Consider the following 20,620-nt stretch of genomic DNA (forward strand, 5'->3'; position numbering starts at 1 on the left):
TATAGGAGTTTTCATTATTCTGGTTTGAGATTCGCATCATCAAACTTTGCTCCATGACACACGTGTACTGGCAGACAATTATCAATAATATTGAGTCCCTCACTATCAGGAAACAGTGCATTGTACCTGAATGTTGTTATATCAAAACAGCAGGCTCTTCTTTATTTTGTGGTTGTTAAAAAAAGGTTTGCCTGCATGAACATGCTTTGCTTTGAGGAATAAGTCCATTGCCTAAATCAGTTTTGTACATCTTAACCATAGCTAAATTGGCATTTTGACTTTCCATTGTTTTCTCATTAGGCCACAGCAAGTCAATTTTATGGATGGCATCAGCGTGCGCATTGATTCTTGTCTGATTTCAAAATAAAAAACAAGAATTTTTGTACCCTTTGGCAATGGTCAATATACAGAAAATGGGGCAACATGTTTCAAAGGTCTGTCAGTTACATTGCAATCATGTTCTAGATGCCGTAAAAAGTCAATTGCACAATCATGTAGAAATGGCGAAAAATCTGTACAAATATGTTGCACAATTATTGTGTATGCAAGCTGTAATAAGATTGCTCCTCGTCACCAACTTACAGGAGGAAAAAGTGCAGCTCTCATACCAAACTTGTGATTGGAATTATTCTGTAGTTGCTGTGCCATTATCATCAACAACATGTAATCCGGTGTGTTTTTTCTTGAATGAAATGAAGTACTAACAAATCCGATAACAGGGTCAGATTGGTTTGAGTAGACCATTGTCTAGCTGTCTGTCTGTTGTAGACAGAATAAAAAGACGGGTGATTTCTGAGGCCAGAAATTCAGGCAGACAGTCATGATAGCTACTGTGTTCAGTGTTAGTTACTGTTTTATTGAATACAGGGATAAAAGACATGTTTGTTGTAATACTATGTTTATCGTTTCAATTCTTCTTGCATGCTTTATGGTATTTAAGTCTGAAAAAGTGGAAATCTTGTTGTTTTTTCCCTGCCTTGTTTTTTCTTGCCGGGGCACTAAATTTGGAGTCTGCAGAGGATGTCATCCATAATATTTACTTGCTGTGGCCTTAATGAATTAAGAAAGAACTGTAGTTGTACTGAATATTGATAAGTGGGCATGAAAGGATTCTAAATATGAATTTTGAACCATATGGATGATGTCATAAAACATTATTGCCCCTAATATAATTTTTTTCTGAGAGAAAATACAGCACTTTGGTACATACCACTGCAATGAAACTAATGGATGTTTTCCATGATTGTGCATAATGATCAAAGCTCCAAACTCAGGTTTGCATATCTTGATATCTACTAATTTTCTCCTAACTGCAGACAATGAATAGATGATTGTGTGTGAATGTGAGTTTATAGCATTGATCATTATGCACATGGAAAAAATAGTTTCATTGCAGTGGTATGTACCAAAGTGCTGTATTTTCTCTCAGAAAAAAATAATATTAGGGGTAATAAAATTTGATGATGTTGTCCATATGGTTCAAAAATCATCTTTAGAACCCTTTTATGCCCAGCTATCAATATTCAGCACAACTACTGTAACAGTTCTTTCTTAATTCCTTAATGAGAAAACTATGGAAAGTTAAAATGCCAATTTAGCCAGGGTAGAAACCTAAGTCTAACAATATAGTATACATAAACCAAAGTACAACTGCGTGCACTTCCACTGGATCATAGTGCCACTACATGAAAACACATGCCGGACCATACATGTAGTAATGTACCACTGCACACATCCAGTGAACCGTACAAATACAACACATCCACATCACAAGGCAAACACTCCGGCCTCTGATAATACCTTATCATGTAGTCCTTCAGATAAAAGCACTGTGTGGGGCGGGCACATACGGAGTTGCGACCAAACTTGGCCACGGTATCCATGCACCAACTATCTCGCACTATGCAAAGGTGGTCCTGACAATGACACCATATAATCATGAACATGGATTAGAAGCTGCTGCCAGAACTTGAGCCCAGGAGACCATGTTTGAAGCAGACATAATGGAGGATGACAAAATCATGTGACGATTTGATGGGTTGAGGCACTCAAACTAGTAATTCTTAACAAATGTCTGTAAGGATCAAACAATGGTGGCAGAGGTAAAAAAATAGATTTGGCTCATATTTTGCACAGTGATAGTACTTGTCCCACAACCCCTCAAAATAGCTTTCATCTGCTACAAGTTTGGGGGCAAATATTCTTCTAATTTGGGCATGTCAAAAACATGAAAATTGGCATAATTTAGGAAATGATTACGAGCAAGTTCAAATCACATTTAAAAAAATAAAAAGTTACTAAATCCTTCACAAGAATATCTTGAACACCTGGATATCTGAAGTGCCAAATAGCATCAAAATTGTAACTTTAGTAGATGCTCTTTAAATCATTATGTGGCAGTCTAAGGGTACCTGTCAGAGGTAGAGGGTTGATGTTGGATCAGACAACTGAATATCTGGTACACTGAATCATTGCAATGTTTATGCCACGCCAATTTAATTTGTTGCTTCTCGGAATAGCCTGGCCTGTTTTTGCCATTTTGAAAAAAAAAATGGGTCACTATTCACAAATAGTCACCAATCAAAAATTTTTACTCCCAATTTTACTATTTGTTTAGTTGTAAAACTCGATAGCCACCAAAATAGATTATAAAGACCTGCACATACCTAAAAAGTGTGGTCATATTGATCATAAGTTATAATTTTTCATTCATTAAAACTACCGGTATTTCTCAATATCAATCCATACATTACATGGCAAATGGTAATTTTGTTACTGAAATATAGTACTACATGTAGGTAAAAGAAAGGGGTGCATTGCATAAAATGAGCCATACAAAGCTGAAATTTGAATAATCCTCTTATTTTTTATGTTATGTAAACCCTAATCTTCACCCCAGACTATTTGCAAAAAAATTTAAAAAATTTTTTTTTGCCCTGTCGCTCCAATTTTCTTCTGAAAAATCCAAGAAGCAACAAATTAAATTGGTGTGGCCTTAGGGTAGAAAACAATGACTTGTTACATTTAGTTTTAACAAAACAAATTGAATGTTGAAATGTTATTCAATGTTCTGTTGCTACAAATCAAGGCAAGATATCTAGATGTACATGTATGTAATAGAATAGAATCATAAAAGATAGGAACTTGCAATTGGCATCAGAACCTCTTGGATGCAAGTGCTTTGTTGAAAACAAAATGAAAATACATGTATGTCGCTACCAAACACTTACTTCAAGGCTCAAGCAGGGCAACCACAATTACAAGTTACAGAGAGCCATAAAGTGAGAAATCCTGCACATGTATTCAGCCTACAGCACCATAATAGTCACCAAGTACTGTGCACTCGTCCCACAGCTCAACAATACAACATTTAACTCTTTTGGACGGCACAGCTAACAGAATCTGATGGACTACTATTTTTGATCTATTTCAGTCATGAAAATAACATAACATGATGCTAAAGAAATGATAGGCTGACATAGCACATATTAATTTCTTTATGGTTCTCTGCTCATATTGCATACATTAGAGCAGTCCAGTGTCAATCATTGATGTTGAATTTTAGTAGACAGACATAAACAGTTACAGTAACTGCACATAGGATTTCCTGACTGTTTAGCATTATGACCAGATATTCAGGAATCAAGCACAAAAGAAGGATGTTTCTCCTTGAGTTCTTGGGTTAAAAATGTATTTTTGCATGGTGAAAATTTACTGTGAGACAGTCAGGAAATCCTCTGTCCCGACAGCAAGAGAAATTTTACCTGATGTTCTCATCACGCAGGAGGACACAGAAAGTAGGGCGTCCTGACAGTTCCCAACGGGTACTAACAAACTGAAGATGGTCCTACAAACACACACATTACGCACACTATTTCCAGCATTCCACAGTGGGTTTTCAGGCAAAACAGATATGCCAACTAGAAGGAATGTAAAAAATCAATAATAACTTAATTTTTTTTTTTACTTCCAAATTTCTTCTAAATATTATATTATAATAATAGTAAAAAAAAGATTAATGTTCACAAAGTAAAGGAAACCTTGCCAATATGAAGATGTAATAAATTGGGCCCGCACTTTGCAAAAAATCCTACTAAGGTGGCAACTTAGCACATGTTTATTGGCTTTTGGTTTCATGTGTTGTGAACATTGCAGATAACATGGTACCTGCTAGGTGGCATACCTGCACTAGAACTGGGAATGATCACTTTACCCAAGGAGGTTCTATTTTACCTCCTTGCTTTCCACACACACAAAAAACAAGCCAGCATTTTACCTGATGCCAAGACAGCACCACAGCAAGCCGTCAGACAAAAAAAGGTAAAAACGTTTCAATGTGAGTACTCATTTTTACAAAATTATTCACTGGCATTGGTATGTATAATTATGTCAATCATATACTGACCAAAAATTCAAACAAAACACTAATTTTGCTCCTGCATTTTAGATGAGTTGAAGTTTCAGGTTAAAGACTTGCACACAAAAGGACTGTTCAAGAGAAATTTTCTTCCCTAATTAGATTAAATCCAAGAAAATGTTGATATGAATAGTTTTAGACCAGTCCTGAAATAATCCTTCCACAAGACAAATTCCACAGATACACGTAGAGTGAATGTGACTGTTACACAAATGTCATGGTCATGGTCAAAACAAAACATTTTATCCAAAAAAAGATATTATGCAATTACAACACTGTCAGATATTACAGACTGCTGGAAGTGCTGTTTACTTGCACACCCACTGACATATGATTAAACAATATTTTACAGACTTGAAATCAAAGAGGAAAAATGTTAGAAAAAGGAGCAAAAACAAATTGTCAGATGTAACGTTGAATTTTTGGTCAGTATGCACGTGCTATCAAATTACTCACAGACCTACATGGCCACAATTTTTCCACAATTAAAAAAAAAAATCAACAACAATGAATTAGAATCATACTGTATCCTAATCTTAGGCAAACATGCACGATTGCAAACAGATCCACAGGAGAAAGTGTCTGCTGTCTGACCACAAGCATTTTACAGGCTGGACTGAATGAAAAGAAAATCTTACAAAAATCAATGCCTCCTGCTAAAACTTATAATTGATGCAAACATATAACTAAAATCAAACAAAAAGTTCATGAAATGGTTGGACAAAAATATAGCAGACATTGAAAACTTTTGAAATTCTGACTTTTCTCCTTTTTTTAGATTTATGTGAGATATAGTACATGTATTTTGTGTTCTCCCTTAGGTCAGGCAAATCAAAAGAAACACAACACAGTATAAAACTAGTGAAAATTGTTCATCAAAACTGTACATGGAAGGTATACTAGATACCTTGATGTCATCGATGAGTAAGGACATGTCCTGTGACATGTAGAAGTCACTGAGGTTGAAGACAAGCGGGTAGCAGAGAACTGTCCTTCCCAGAATACGGTAGATCTGGAAAACAGACAACAGCACAGTTTTTTTATCTATCATTAACCTCCTCCCTGCCAAGGGATCCGTTTGGAACAAAACTTACTGTGGTTTCAGGGCTGGCAGCAGGCAGACGGTTAAGACATCTGTAAAACCAGCAGAACATTGTATACCAACATGCCAGAGCATCACATCTTGGTGTACAGATGTTCTTTTAGTTTTACAGCATGCAGACTTTTACCTTGGAGGTTCCCAGGGATCCAATAGGTCTGGGAGGTCTTCCTGTCAGTCCCAGCTTCTTATTGACTCCTAAGAACTCATAAACCTGCAGTTGTGATAAACAATAATACGTTTATGTTTAATATATCAGTCTGAATGTCACAGTACAGTTACATGATTGTATTTTGCTGAAATCCAGGAAAAATGCTACTTCCTTAATTCCTAGCTCGGCCATTTGGACAAACAGCTGTCAGTGGAAAACCTGGCATGCTACATAGCCTATTACACTCCTCTTGTGTAGGTCAAAACTCACTGCAATACATTTGCTGACAGGATTTGTACAGGAATTTAAAAGTTCATTCCAGTTTTGCACTGCTCTTGTAAATGTATTTGATTCTAAAAATAATTAATGACGTCTTGGCTGATTGTGGACAGGTGCCAGACTATCTGGGGAGAAGCGATCAGAGGAGGTAGAATGGGGTGCCTTGTGGTGATTCCCCGGGGCTCACCTTGACCAGTTCTCCTGGCGGCCAGATCTGGATGGGCTCCACCTGCTGCGGAGTCTGAGTCTGGATACCGTACATGGCCAGGGTCGCCTGCAGACTGCACACAAGCATGGCACTTCAGACTTCTGCTTCATTTTTTCAACATAAGCAAATTTCATTCACTATTATTTCATTTTATTGATACCAACATTGTTTAACCTTGTCTTCAGTTATACTTTGTATCTATTCAAACTTATTGTCAGTTGACTTTAATTTGGTGTTTAATGGACACCAGCACAACAATTAACTGACTTGACATATTTTCAATCTTGTCACCAGAGGCGGATCAGAGTCAGACACACATGACATGATGATACATGGCCTGTACTGTTACAGTAGCTCTATAACCTGACTCACCTGGTACTCTCAGCAATCAGCACCATCTGGATGGACTGGTCAGACACATAGCTCTGAAACACAAGAAAAAAAACAACTTTTAAATAGACATTTGAAGCAAATACATAATGTCTACCTATTCCTTCTCCCTCAACTGATGTTAATCATAATACTGATTTTTCTCACATATATGGTGACCAGCCCGTCCTGCTCTGTCCTGACACTTGCTACATTATTTCATCATCTGCTACACCTCCAGTAACTATGGTGACCTTATTTGTTTGGTGAAGAAGAAGAAACCGAGCAAAAACAAATGAAATGTTTCCAAACTCTAATTCAACAATAGACAGTAGTGCCTGAGAACCCAAATTGCCTCAGAGTCAGTATGTTAACTAAGACAGTAATGAACTCAACAGTCTGAGAGAACAGTTAAACTGACTTATTTGTGAGTTAACTGGCCTCTATGTGAGTTAACTGACATGTTTGTCAGTTGAGTTAACTGACCTGTTTGTGATTTAACTGACCTGTTAGTGATTTAACTGACCTGTTTGTGATTTAACTGACCTGTTTGTGAGTTACCTAACCTGTTTGCTTGTTAACTGGCCCATGTATGAGTTAACTGACCTGTTTGTGAGTTAACTGGCCTCTATGCGAGTTTAACTGGCCTGTTTGTGAGTTACATGACCTGTTTGCTTGTTAACTGACCCATGTATATGATTTAACTGACCTGTTTGTGGGTTAACTGACCCGTTTGTAAGTTGAGTTAACTGACCTGTTTGTGAGTTACCTGACCTGTATGTGAGTTAACTGACCTGTTTGTGAGTTACCTGACCTGTGTGTGAGTTACCTGACCTGTTTGTGAGTTAACTGACCTGTTTGTGAGTTACCTAACCTGTATGTGAGTTAACTGACCTGTATGTGAGTTACCTGACCTGTATGTGAGTTACCTGACCTGTATGTGAGTTAACTGACCTGTATGTGAGTTAACTGACCTGTATGTGAGTTACCTGACCTGTATGTGAGTTAACTGACCTGTTTGTGAGTTACCTGACCTGTGTGTGAGTTACCTGACCTGTATGTGAGTTACCTGACCTGTTTGTGAGTTACCTGACCTGTTTGTGAGTTACCTGACCTGTTTGTGAGTTAACTGACCCGTTTGTAAGTTGAGTTACCTGACCTGTGTGTGAGTTAACTGACCTGTATGTGAGTTAACTGACCTGTTTGTGAGTTACCTGACCTGTGTGTGAGTTACCTGACCTGTGAGTTACCTGACCTGTATGTGAGTTACCTGACCTGTTTGTGAGTTACCTGACCTGTTTGTGAGTTACCTAACCTGTGTGTGAGTTAACTGACCTGTATGTGAGTTAACTGACCTGTATGTGAGTTACCTGACCTGTATGTGAGTTAACTGACCTGTATGTGAGTTAACTAACCTGGCTCCTGAAGGAGGAGTATCTGGAGTTGACACTGCTCCTCTCCCCTGGAGGAAGGTTCTTCCCTATGGGATCCAGCTCTTTGGTGCTGAGCAGTCCTTCCACTGGTGAGGGACATGACAAGGTTAGACCAGACGAGACCTTCAGATTTGTCCTGACTCAAAGATTTGGACCAGTACATTACCATGTTTTAAACAATATAACGTGGGGTCCCATAACTGCAAACGTAAATTTACGAGTTCGACATCGCATTGCACCAGTGTTGGTTGTCTGAAAAGTGTTGCCTTTTGACGAATGATAAATTAGAATGGCGGTGTTTAAGGATTTTCCGTTGTCGAGTTAATTTTACACCGTCCATGCACGATTCACACTATAATCTCAGTCGGTAAAACCAGAAGAATGTTGTTATGAATATAGCGTTCCACATCGTTCCATTCTAATCAGGGTACCGTAACTTCGACATACAAATACCTTTGTCTCTCCTTAATTTGTCGGCACGATTTTCAGTAAACAGACAGAATAATTTGTGTCAACTAACTTCAGCTTCCCTGTGGTAAATTTTTTTTTCACCGTGCGTAAGATGCCACCGATGCGGGGCGCGCTGTGACTTAGCGACTGTTTACGCCGCTTGTTGCGTTCCAAGCATGGTCAACGTTGACGATCCGTTCTTTCGTATGGTAATGAGAGTAGATACTTCATTTCATACAAATGGTCCCGTAACATGAACTCACAAATGCCACAAATGTGCCACAAGTACGTCGCAAACTGCCGGGGAAGAATTGTTACACCGGAAACTGAAATTGTGACATTTGCACTCGGCACGGCACCGCAAGTGACCAGAAAGTACGCGGCAAATCTCCCTTGTTTTTTCAGTCAATTCGGTACAAAGTGACGACTTATTTTAAACAACAGCATCAGTTATTTTTAGATCTCTCTATTCATGGTTTTCTAGATTTTTGTTTTGAGCAAGCAATGAGAAATCGCCATTTACATTCAATGAACTTCGTGTTTATGCATTCAGAGATCACCGACCCGTGCCGCCCACATCAAAGCAAAGCGGCCTGCAATTTCAATCAACATGCGGGGTTAGGTTACATGTTTGCAACATCAATGCGTTTGCTGGTGGAACCATGTGCAAGCCTGCCGACGGGAACTTATCAAATGCAAGTTTATCTGACGTGTTTCAAACTAGATTAATAAGATTTGCGGTTTTGGAGCATCACTAGCTCGTACGTGATTTAGAGAGGGGGACCGTGAAACGTCAACACTGTAGCATCACATTCAAATCGTGGTTAACGGAATGGCCGTGACTTAAAGGGGGGAGGGCGTTCGAAGCCGGGGTTATTTTGTTATTTAAGACAAGTTTAATCGCGACATAAACTAACGAACACGTAGACGTTTTTTGTGTGTTTTGTATAGCTTTATGCCTCATGTGTAAAACAATAAAGTTTGCGTGCCGATTGTTGACTGTTCTTTATGTAAGAGTTGCCATTACGCAATGAACTTGCGTCGAACGTAGCCATTGTTTGTAGCCAAATTTTCCTGGTGGCGCAAAAATGAGTTAACTGTACACAAATCCGTATTTCATTCAGACGACAGCTATATGCATGAACTTGGGTTCTCTGCGTTTTTATTCAGCACAGTGGATAGAAACAGACATGTCTCTCTTCTGAATAATAAGACAAAGTAAAACTAGTTCGAAGTTATGGTACTGTCGAAGTTATGGGACCCCACGATACATTACATGATGACAGCTAAAATGACAAAAATGTTTCTTTACTTGAAAATAGCCTGCAAACTCAATGAAACGTCAAAATTTCACTACCTTACAACAAACACCTTGAGACGGAAGAATGGATGTTTTTGGATGGTGAAATATTCAAGAACAGGAAAAGTGTGTATATTTGCATGTACATACATGTATGTAATACTAGTGGCACATAGGTTTCATGTGCCCCCTTAACATGCTGGAGGCACCTCCTTGAATGCAGGACCCCCATTTTACATCCCTTCTAAAAGATGGGTCTAGACAGTGAGACATAACCAAGGATTTTAACCGGGGTCTCCAACTAGTACCAACTAATTCAAACCAGGAGCTGAACTGTGATGCTGCCATCAGCTGAGCTCCAGGGACGTCCCTACAATGTTCCTGTACTTACCTAACAGGCAGGCTATGAGGTACAGGGACTGTCCCCACAGGAACAGTTTTCCATTAGTTCCCTCGTCACTGGCAACTCTCTTCTGTGTGCCCGGTGCCTTCCTCTCAGCCTCCACATTCTCCTCAGACACAAAGTAGTACTTAGGGATCACCACACCTGCACATGGACAGGCAGTTACACAACATTACAGTTTACTATGCATTCTGATCATAGGCTATATATAGCAAGTAGCAAATTTTGGGGAGTGGAACACATTCAAGTAGAGGTGCTTTTGAGTGTTATTATTGTAAATAGGAAGGACATAATAATTTTTAGTGAAGAAGCAACTGCAACTGTACTATATATGCAGAAAGGAAATGGAAATGTAGTTAAAAAACATAAAACATTAATTTATGATACTATTTCGTTTGATCACACCTGGTTCTTTTTCTCTTTTGCCATGGCTGTTGATATATAAAAAGAAACCTGCAAGTTATAAGAAAAGCTGTTACAGTAGTAATATCATTGCAACTCTTTTGTACAGTGTCATGTACAAGTACAATGTATCAGTACTTACTGTAGCATTACTGACTCACACTTACCGAGCTCCCCCTTATCCTGCAGTAACGGCTGTAACATCCGACAGTACTTCTCTACTTGATCTTCCTTATTACGGAAAACACCTGTTCAAAGGTCAAAAAAATCTGGATGTCTGTCAGACACAGTACTAGTTACCCATTTAAAGGGACTACAAGTCAAAGGAATTTTTACATTAACCATCTGGTATAGGAATAGGTTGAACAAATTACTGAACACACAGAATATAGTACATCAATGAAACTACTGTACTCTCCAAGCTAAGTTGTACTCGTACAATTGGCAAAAAATGACAAGAGAAAAACAACATTCCATTGTATTAGTATCCATTTCTTGGCAATCCATGCCATTGTATGAATGTCCATTTTGCAGGTTCTTTGTACGATTTTTGAGAAACTGATTAAAAATGATGTTCGTGTGAATGTCCTCCATGTGATCAGTGTGGCCTAGGACCATAAACTAAGGAAGAAACGAACAAGGGTATGCCAGGAAAGGTCCTGTATCTACATTGTGTACTTACCATCAATAATCATGTAGATGTAAAATACTGGCCATTCACATTCAATTCCATCAAATAACTGCAGGAATGGAAATATCTTATTGTTAGAATTAGAACTATATAATGTACATCATAACTAAACACAATAATAATAATCAATGAGACTACATTTTATAATAATGTAATAAAAATAATATAATAATGAAGGGAACTGTATTCATCTTTATTGAGCATTTTCTTATCATGATTTTTAGAGCTTTGAAAGCGTGCATGACCTCCTATGCAGGCAAAGTCATGCTAGAAACTGAGATATGATTTTTGTAAATCTCGTTGACGGTGCGTAAATGAAGTTAATACGATACGCCAAATAACAGTTCATCAAGCAACTGAATCTGATTTTGGAAACGGTCAGATGTTTCAAGTAGCATCCACTACTTTTCGTCAGTGACTCTCGTTGATGGTGGTTTTATTTTTGCGTTTTTTAAAATGATGACCCTGCCAACATGGATTGTACACTGTACTGCAGAATTTGAGTTTAAACTCAAATCAACATGAAAACCTCCTTTCCCCTAATCACGTCCTAGCAACAATAAAGTATTCGTCAGCACCTTAATCTCAGCAGGCTTGTAGTACTTTCTCTTCTTGTCCTCCAACACAGTGCTGTAGCCATCTCTCAGGAACCTCTTAAACCCATACTGTCCCTGCAGTTTTCTACACAACAATATCATATGGAGAGATTTTATACATGACTTAAGCTTATATTCATTACATTGTTACTGTAACTATACATCATGTTTCTAACAAGAATAGTCTTTCTGGTATGTAGCATCAGGTATACATGTACACTGTAGAGTGTATCAAGAAGACTGATCACATAGCCAGATGGCATAGACCAATCCAGAAGCCTCCATTCTATATCGGTTATGATGTCATAATGCCATAAAAGTCCCACAAGTGGTGTTGAATGAATCTCAAGTGGTGTTCAATACATTGAATCATATCTTTTGTAAACATATGACAAAATAAAATAAACCATAGTCAAATCTAAACAGGCAGAAAGAGGCCACTTTAATTGTGACATAAACTAAGAAAGACTCCATTTTTTGTGTTTTGTATACATGTAGGTTGATGCCTGTGTAAAATAAGTAAGTTTGCATGACGATTGTTGAATATGATTCATGACATTGTAAGAGTTGCCACAACGCAATGACTTTGTGTCGAACATAGCCAATTGTTTATTGCCAAATCTTCTTGGTGGGGCAAAAACCGGGTAACTATACACAGACTATGTTTCATTCAGATGACAGCTGTATACATGAAGTTTGGTTCTGAACGACTTTATTCAGCACCGTGGATAAAAGCAACACAGCTCTCTTCTGCATAATAAGACAAAGTAAAACTCGTTTATGGTACTGTCAAAGTTATGGAACCCTCTGTTATATCTGTTGATTATTAACCTTTAGCACTCTGAAGTAGCCGTCTGGCACCCAAGTCTCCATTGGTTACAGAGTTAGGCAGCAGGGAGAAGGTTAAAGCCATTGATATTCCCAATGATCTTTTTTTGTAATTGATCTCTTTGAAAATGGTTACTATATGATAGGCAATTCATTGAATGTAAATTCTGACGGAAAATTTACTCATGATAGTAAAATTCTTGTATCTAATTTGCCATGATTAAGTCCTCCGCAGTCCTAGAATGTAAGAGCATGACTGGTGCATGGATGTACCTGATGACTTTATCCTGAGTGCGATACCTCAGCGCTTCATCATCCACAGCAAAGGCAGGGAAACTCACCACAGACAGGAGGGCTGCGTCTGTGTTCTGTAGGGCAAAGCAAAACACATTTATCTTTAATCTGCTACTTTGTACATGAGCACCACCTCATGACCTGAAGATCATCAAGGTTCTTTAAATTTTGAGATGTTCGCATGTTTCTATGTTAATTGTGGCTTTTGCAGTGACCTCACAGCACAAACTCATCACAAGTGTTCTGTTTTACCAGAGCCACCGATGAAGCCGCCCGACTATCACAAGGAAGCACACCCCAGTTTATTGTGGGTCTGACACCCTCAAGTCTAGCGACAGTTTCTTCCATGCATCATCATACATGTATTTCTTTGGGGATTATACTGAAGCAAAAAAACTGTATATGATATGGGAATGGGAAATCCCTTTAGCTATAAGAACAACCAAGTTTCAATTTCTTCAACCTCTCCAATCTTAGTATATTTTAGGGAAAAAAAGATCTTTAAAAATGACGCACAAAATTTGGCATTTTCATGTGGAATTAAACCCATCACCAGTGTGACATACAACATGTAACTTAGACAGGAATATGCCTGGGTCCTGATGTAAAGATTAGCCTTTCCATCATTACTGACATTGTCAGAAAGAGAAAACGTTTAGGCATAATCAAGACAATTATAAAGAAAATCCTAGCATTGAGATTTTCATAATAACATGAACTTAGATTTTTATAATAGCCCGATGGACCAAAATCAATTCTCACCGAAAACATATCAATTTTTTAACTTTTCAGCCATTTTAGTGCTCAATGTCATTTTGCAGCAGATTATGAGAAATGTGAACTCAAATCTGCACCCTCAAAACCATTTCCTCGCTTTCCCTGTGCACTACCATAGACCCTTCTCGCAGAAGAATTGATGTGTGCACTCATAAATAAAAGGTCGCTGTAGGGAGCAGCACTTTGTTTTGTGCATTTCTGCAACTGAGGCTTAGCTTGGACTTTTTTGTTTCTTTTACTTTAGCTCACCATGAATTCAAAACACGGCAAACACCACCCTTTTCCCACTGCAAAATTCAGTCCCTGTAAACGTAAAATAAAACTACACTTACAGTATACATGTACATTTACTTGGAAGGCCGTGAAACACAGCCTGAAGAATATGATGATAATGTAATTAAAGAGATGTGCAACCTTTGAGCTGGACTCTCGTGGCAGCAGGGTGCTAACTGTGACCCTGTTCCTGTTGTGGGCATCGATGTCCACATAGATCACTGACCACGAAGCACCCTGGACAAACATCACAGTTGACTTTTCATCATCAAGGACTTCTCCATATAGGGCTATTATGTCAAGTCATTTCCCAAGTTGGTGTGTTATGCCTAATGTCCGTTGTACCGGCTATATAGATACAGAATACAGAATAATAGTTCTCTTTTTAAACAAAAGTTATCAAGACAACAACATCCAAACTTGGAGGATAATTTGAATCCGACTGTATACTCACTCCATGGAAACTACATGGACCAAATAAGGTACAGACTTTCCACCCAATCTCTGTTTTCATGCTGGTATTCCAGGTATTTTTCTTTTGATTCAAGAACCACGAAAACAATTTGTTGTGGACTGATATGAAATGTAGTGACTAAAGATTATACTCTCAACTGGGACAAAAATGCTGTTAATTATGATAAACAAGATAAAAATACACATGTACATGTACATGTAATACAACCTGTTCAGTGAGCTTATCATGTAAGGTTTAAACACTCAATTTATGTAACCAACCAATCAAAAACAGCTTCATGACAATCAAAATAAAAAATATGTATTAAGATAGAATTAGTACCTGTTTTCCAAAGAGGTTGAATCCATTCATGGCCTCCAAAGCAGCCTTAGCCATGGCAATAGAACTGGGAGGGGGAAACATTCAGACAGACATGTCAGCACAAATTATTCATCTATAGGACGACTAAACTGGGGGGGTATTTTCCAATAGATGATAATTTTAGGAAGTAAAAAATGCATGTTACTTCACAGTATACGATAAAGTACCCACTATAGTCCTGCTGACATCAAAAAGCATTTCAATACTCAATAACTCCCCAAGTATCCTCTAAGCAATCTTAGCCTATGGGTGAAGATTATATGCTTGACAAGGCCTGACAAAAGGTTACAGAAATACTTTCAGGAGCTATAAGAAAAACATCTTTATATATATATATATATATATTGTCTTTCAAAAAATTGGCCTTCTTGGTGTGCTCATCACCTTGCATCTATGCCAAAAACATTCCCGATGAAGGAAGTACAAAATATCTAAAAAACCTAGGGAGCCCTAGGGACCAAACTCATTACCGAATGCTGACCTTGTATGTAGTTCACAGTTGCCATTGTTATACTTGCTTCCTCTCTCCCACACCCCGTAGTCAGGCAGCCTGTAGGCCCTCTCTATGTAGTAGACCAGGTTCTGTACGAAGCTGACCTCGTCAGTGGTGTAGATGATCTGCAGTCCTGACGAGATCATCTGTGCCAGGTACAGGAGGTACAGGGACGGGGCGTCGATCTGGGACAACAACAAACATCACATCTCCAGTAGCCTGACTAAAGCAGCTTAATGGCCAACACCTCTAAATCAGGAGAATTGGGAATGTTGCAAACTTGATGCGTATTTAACACGGACCAATCATTGTCAGACAGATTTTCTCCTGGTACACTTGGAGACCTCACCTGGAGATGTTTAGCTTCATTGTCAGTCTTCAGAGCATCTCCAGTTTGCCAGTGGAATTCTGAGTGCAGACAGTGCCTGGCTTCTTGGCCCTGCTTAAACAGCTCCACCTATAGACACAACATAGAACTGCAGGTATACAAAACATGACAAGACAACCCAGACTATGCTCACGTACAATAAGTCCACACATCGTAGAAGGTTAGACATCCACGTAAAAAAAATAAAGACAATTGCAAGGTAGCCCTTATTTACAGGATAAAATGGATAAAATTTGGAAATGGTCAGATGTTTCAGACAGCATCCGCTGTCTTTCGGCACTGACAAGGGGGGCAGGTTAGCAATAACATTTAATGTTGTTATTTATAGGATTTACTATTGATTTCGAATGTGTTTACTAAATACTTCTGATAATTACTAAATTCAATGAGCACTACATGCTTTCACAAGTCTGTCTATCAGAAAGTTCCTTAGAATCAAATTAAAAAAACAGCACCCTCCCATGTAATGGTAACATTCCAAAAAATTGGACCAATGGGAACCTTGGAACAACTAGTCAGTATATGGAGATTAGTGACCTGTAAAATGAAGTCACATGGGAAAATAATGACCTGTAAATGGAGCCTTCTGATTGGTCAACGCCATCTGGCTATATGATTCTGATCAGTACTCTCCAACCAGAGGTAAGATCTGGGGTATTTTTGACGTATTTTCGCGGTATTTTATACGTCTTACTACTTTTCCATTTTATGTTCAACTTGGGTCTCCCTCCTCTTAAGAGAAGGCAGACCCAACTGCAAACTAAGTAACAGTAACAATGTCAGTGTCAGTTTGAATTGGCTATATAATGACAACAATGACCCTCTTTTCTGTCAGACTGAGTGTAGACAGTACATTACACCCAGTCTGGCTTTGCTCACTCTGTGTTTGTAGGTCACTGCCCAGGCGTTGGGTGGGTTGTTGGCCCTTAACTAATAGTACGGTATCTGTATCAAGATACCACCGGAGGCCAACTTAAAGTTTGTAAAATTCATTACATTTATGTACTTTCACAGAAATAAAAATCAAACAAATTAAAGAGACAAATTAAAGAGATATTGCTGACCTTCTCTGCCTGCCTCATGTAACAGTACAGGATGCCTCTCATACACTTGACCGTGCAGTGTTCAAGTTCATGGGTCCGGCCTCGATCGTCGTCAATACGCCTGGATACCAAACAAGGGAACAACTTAGATACTGCATACATACATGGTGCAGTAGTGAAAAACAGGTAGTGCAGGTGAAATTTGTCTGGTGCAGGTACTAGTCATTTTTGCATGGCGTTGAATGTCCAAGTGGCTGGGCTGGTGGACATGATTGATCATGAGAGGTCACAGGTTTGCTTCCTGGCATTCCGGACTAATCATGAGTTTCTGTATTTTTTCTAATAACAACTGAAGGCAGTCTTTTACACATCATTAATCCTTTTTTTTGCATTGTGAGAGTTGTTGCATCCAAATATAATATTCAAATCTGTCTGTAACATCAAGTCTCTTGCAATCTGTTGTGCTTGAAGTGAGAAATGTGAATAACGTGTAGTCAGCTCACCTGTAGGCCAGTGCCAGTCCCCACACCGCTGTAGCACAGTAGATGTTGTCTCTCACTTTAGAGACAGGAGAGGCTCCGTCTGTGTGGAGTCTGAACAGGCCGAGGGTCGGGCTCTGGTTACTCAGTAACTGGTTCTTTGCTGGAAGCAAAAGAGAGAAGATGTCCTTGTAAAGGTTTTTTCTTAAGAGGGGAAGAGTCGTGCCTCCAAGTCCTGACCAATCTTCAACTGTGACCTGTCTGACAGTTATTTCCCCCCTAAGGAAGCCTTGCAACTTCAAAGGCTTCTTGAGGGGGAATTTTAAAGTTAAAATTGGGTATAATAGAAGTTAGAATACCCCATGCCATTTCAACTTGAAATTCTCTAAAGCTCCATGCCATAGAAGGGTAGAAAATCCAGACAACCACCCCAATCTGTCGCTCCACACCCTGTCAACAGCACAGATTTTTCCACTGCTGACAGGATCATCCTGTCAGTAGCCACTGCCTGCAGGCCTTACACAGATATACGCACCTTGCTTTACATGTGCATCGGCTGCTTGTCAGCAACAGGGCACACCTGTCCATCAACAAGGTAATGCTATGGGGCGCATCCCGCTTCCGCATTCACCGCGAGTGTGTTTGCGTGTGTGTTTGAGTGCGAGTATGTGTGTGTCACCGGATGCTTTAAGTCAGCATAACTGAAGCATGTGTTGATGGATTGTAATGATATTTGGTATGTGGGTAGGTGTTGGAAGGAGAAAGGTCAAGGTCGATTTTGGACCCCCTGGTATATGTGTCACTGGAACTGCAATGGCGTATTTGTCAAAATTTTCTAAGGAGAATAACTGAAGAAAGGAGCAACAGATTTTCATGTTATTTACTATGCAGGTAGCTTAGACAGAGATGTACGCCATGAATTGCAAATAATGCAAATTGGGACTGAATTTGCATAAGTAGTGAGGAAAATTTATACATCCATTCTTGGCATGTTGTGGTCGCTCACACCTGTTAGTTTCAAATCTGGGACAAGAATTCCCCAGGTCCCAACAGCTGGTGGTCAAACCACCAAGGGGTCCACTACTGCAACAAAACCTCCACTAATAGACCAGTCTAACGGGTCCGGACCTTTTTGGTTTTTACACTACCAAACCTGTATACTTGTTTCTATCATGTGGATAGCTTAACTAACTTTCCTGCGCAGTGATTGGCTCATCCCTAATGAGATTAAAATAATTACTATATAAGGAGGGGCAGCCAACGTACAGGTCAGTGCAGTGAACGGACCCTTCCGCCACGTCTCGAGCGGCACGGACGGAACGCTCGACACCGCGGAGTGTGGGTACAGCGGACAGGGAGAGTGGTCTGCGGGCGAAAGAAGCAGGGCAGTAGTGAGAGGAGTGGAGAATTTGGGCAGAAGTGGTAGAGGTAACGAAGGTTGGCGTAACAAGGTGTTTTTTTGTTTTGTTTTGTAGGCTTTCTTTATAGATTTAATATATTGGTATTCAGATTTTAGTCGAATGGTCAAGTGTGGAAGTTGTCTGCACGTATGCAAGTTGCCACGTGCACGGCTGTACGATATGTCAGGGCGGTCTTCCTTCATAGAGTTGTCGTGTTACGGGCTGTTGGCGTGAATCGGGAGACGAGTGATACGTCCTGTTGGAGATGGGGTTGGTTATTAATTTTGGACATGTTTTTAGATGTCTCAGGTACCGACGATACCGACAGGGCAAAGCCGACCGAGTCGGTTAGGAGCACCTCATGGTTACCAGCCAGCAGCCCCAGGACAGGGAAACCTGGCAGGTCCAGCTTCGGCCGGAGCAGCACAGCAGGGAGGGCAAGCGGGAGGACAGGCGGCACCTCCGGGAGCAGGTCCTGCGGCGGCGTCGGGGGTAGCTGCGGCACCAGCGGTGGCCGCACCGGCACCCGTTCCGATACCGGCACTGGCTCCAGCACAGGCTCCGGCAATGGTTCCAGCACAGGCTCCGGCAGTGGTTCCAGCACAGGCTCCGGCAGTGGTTCCAGCACAGGCTCCGGCAGTGGTTCTGGCACAGGCTCCGGCAGTGGTTCCAGCACAGGCTCCGGCAGTGGTTCCAGCACAGGCCCCGGCAGTGGTTCCAGCACAGGCTCCGGCAGTGGTTCTGGCACAGGCTCCGGCAGTGGTTCCAGCACAGGCTCCGGCAGTGGTTCCAGCACAGGCTCCGGCAGTGGTTCCAGCACAGGCTCCGGCAGTGGTTCCAGCACAGGCTCCGGCAGTGGTTCCAGCACAGGCTCCGGCAATGGTTCCAGCACAGGCCCCGGCAGTGGTTCCAGCACAGGCTCCGGCAGTGGTTCCAGCACAGGCTCCGGCAGTGGTTCCAGCACAGGCTCCGGCAGTGGTTCCAGCACAGGCTCCGGCAATGGTTCCAGCACAGGCTCCGGCAGTGGTTCCAGCACAGGCTCCGGCAGTGGTTCTGGCACAGGCTCCGGCAGTGGTTCCAGCACAGGCTCCGGCAGTGGTTCCAGCACAGGCCCCGGCAGTGGTTCCAGCACAGGCTCCGGCAGTGGTTCTGGCACAGGCTCCGGCAGTGGTTCCAGCACAGGCTCCGGCAGTGGTTCCAGCACAGGCTCCGGCAGTGGTTCCAGCACAGGCTCCGGCAGTGGTTCTGGCACAGGCTCCGGCAGTGGTTCCAGCACAGGCTCCGGCAGTGGTTCCAGCACAGGCTCCGGCAGTGGTTCCAGCACAGGCTCCGGCAGTGGTTCCAGCACAGGCTCCGGCAGTGGTTCCAGCACAGGCTCCGGCAGTGGTTCCAGCACAGGCTCCGGCAGTGGTTCCAGCACAGGCTCCGGCAGTGGTTCCAGCACAGGCTCCGGCAGTGGTTCCAGCACAGGCCCCAGTATTGGCTCCAGCACAGGCCCCTTCAGAACAGGTGGTTATTACTGGTTTTCCTTTAGTGTCTGTAGGTCAATTAGTATTTGGAGTTTCGAATGTGTTTGAACGATGTTTTATGCCTAGGCTCAGGTTTTATGTGTGTGTTTTACTAATGGATATTATAGGATAGGCCCATAGCACGTGTGAGGGTGATGTGTAAATTGATTAATTATGGGATAGGCCCATGGTCACGTGTGAGTGTGATGTTTGAATTGATTCATTATGAGATAGGCCCATAGTACGTGTGAATGTGATGTGTGAATGGATATATTATGGGATAGGCCCATAGTCACGTGTGAGTGTGATGTGTAAATTGATTGATTATGGGATAGGCCCATAGTACGTGTGAGTGTGATGTGTAAATTGAGTTATTATGGGATAGGCCCATAGTACGTGTGAATGTGATGTGTAAATGGATATATTATTATAGGCCCATAGTCACGTGTGAGTGTGATGTGTAAATTGATTGATTATGGGATAGGCCCATAGTACGTGTGAATG

The 20,620-nt window shown here is 40.8% G+C and overlaps 2 protein-coding genes across 4 annotated transcripts in view; both read right to left on the reverse strand.

The window, feature by feature from the left end:
* Positions 1 to 20,620, reverse strand: part of LOC136438211 (phosphorylase b kinase regulatory subunit beta-like) — a 55,236-nt gene that overhangs the window by 23,162 nt on the left and 11,454 nt on the right. For 2 of the 3 annotated variants that reach the window (XM_066432967.1, XM_066432965.1), the window contains exons 2-18: positions 17,233 to 17,371; positions 16,751 to 16,850; positions 15,648 to 15,755; positions 15,287 to 15,483; positions 14,767 to 14,830; positions 14,112 to 14,207; positions 12,900 to 12,994; positions 11,781 to 11,883; positions 11,194 to 11,251; positions 10,679 to 10,759; positions 10,098 to 10,253; positions 7,939 to 8,042; positions 6,527 to 6,579; positions 6,134 to 6,227; positions 5,647 to 5,730; positions 5,325 to 5,429; positions 1,801 to 1,916 (exon numbers count right to left, since the gene is read on the reverse strand). In XM_066432967.1, the coding sequence (XP_066289064.1) occupies positions 1,801 to 1,916; positions 5,325 to 5,429; positions 5,647 to 5,730; positions 6,134 to 6,227; positions 6,527 to 6,579; positions 7,939 to 8,042; positions 10,098 to 10,253; positions 10,679 to 10,759; positions 11,194 to 11,251; positions 11,781 to 11,883; positions 12,900 to 12,994; positions 14,112 to 14,207; positions 14,767 to 14,830; positions 15,287 to 15,483; positions 15,648 to 15,755; positions 16,751 to 16,850; positions 17,233 to 17,371 (1,753 nt within the window). Of the gene's footprint in view, positions 1 to 1,800; positions 1,917 to 3,764; positions 3,848 to 5,324; positions 5,430 to 5,646; positions 5,731 to 6,133; positions 6,228 to 6,526; positions 6,580 to 7,938; positions 8,043 to 10,097; positions 10,254 to 10,678; positions 10,760 to 11,193; positions 11,252 to 11,780; positions 11,884 to 12,899; positions 12,995 to 14,111; positions 14,208 to 14,766; positions 14,831 to 15,286; positions 15,484 to 15,647; positions 15,756 to 16,750; positions 16,851 to 17,232; positions 17,372 to 20,620 lie in introns of all 3 variants that reach the window. The other variant, XM_066432966.1, reaches the window with a different exon arrangement.
* Positions 17,882 to 19,869, reverse strand: LOC136438545 (protein TsetseEP-like; the record flags this gene model as incomplete). Its single annotated transcript, XM_066433372.1, has 1 exon — positions 17,882 to 19,869. A coding segment is annotated over one exon (1,062 nt), but the record flags the coding sequence as incomplete, so codon positions are not given.

The sequence above is a fragment of the Branchiostoma lanceolatum genome, chromosome 7 (assembly GCF_035083965.1).
Source record: "Branchiostoma lanceolatum isolate klBraLanc5 chromosome 7, klBraLanc5.hap2, whole genome shotgun sequence".
In the NCBI taxonomy this organism is placed as follows: domain Eukaryota; kingdom Metazoa; phylum Chordata; class Leptocardii; order Amphioxiformes; family Branchiostomatidae; genus Branchiostoma; species Branchiostoma lanceolatum.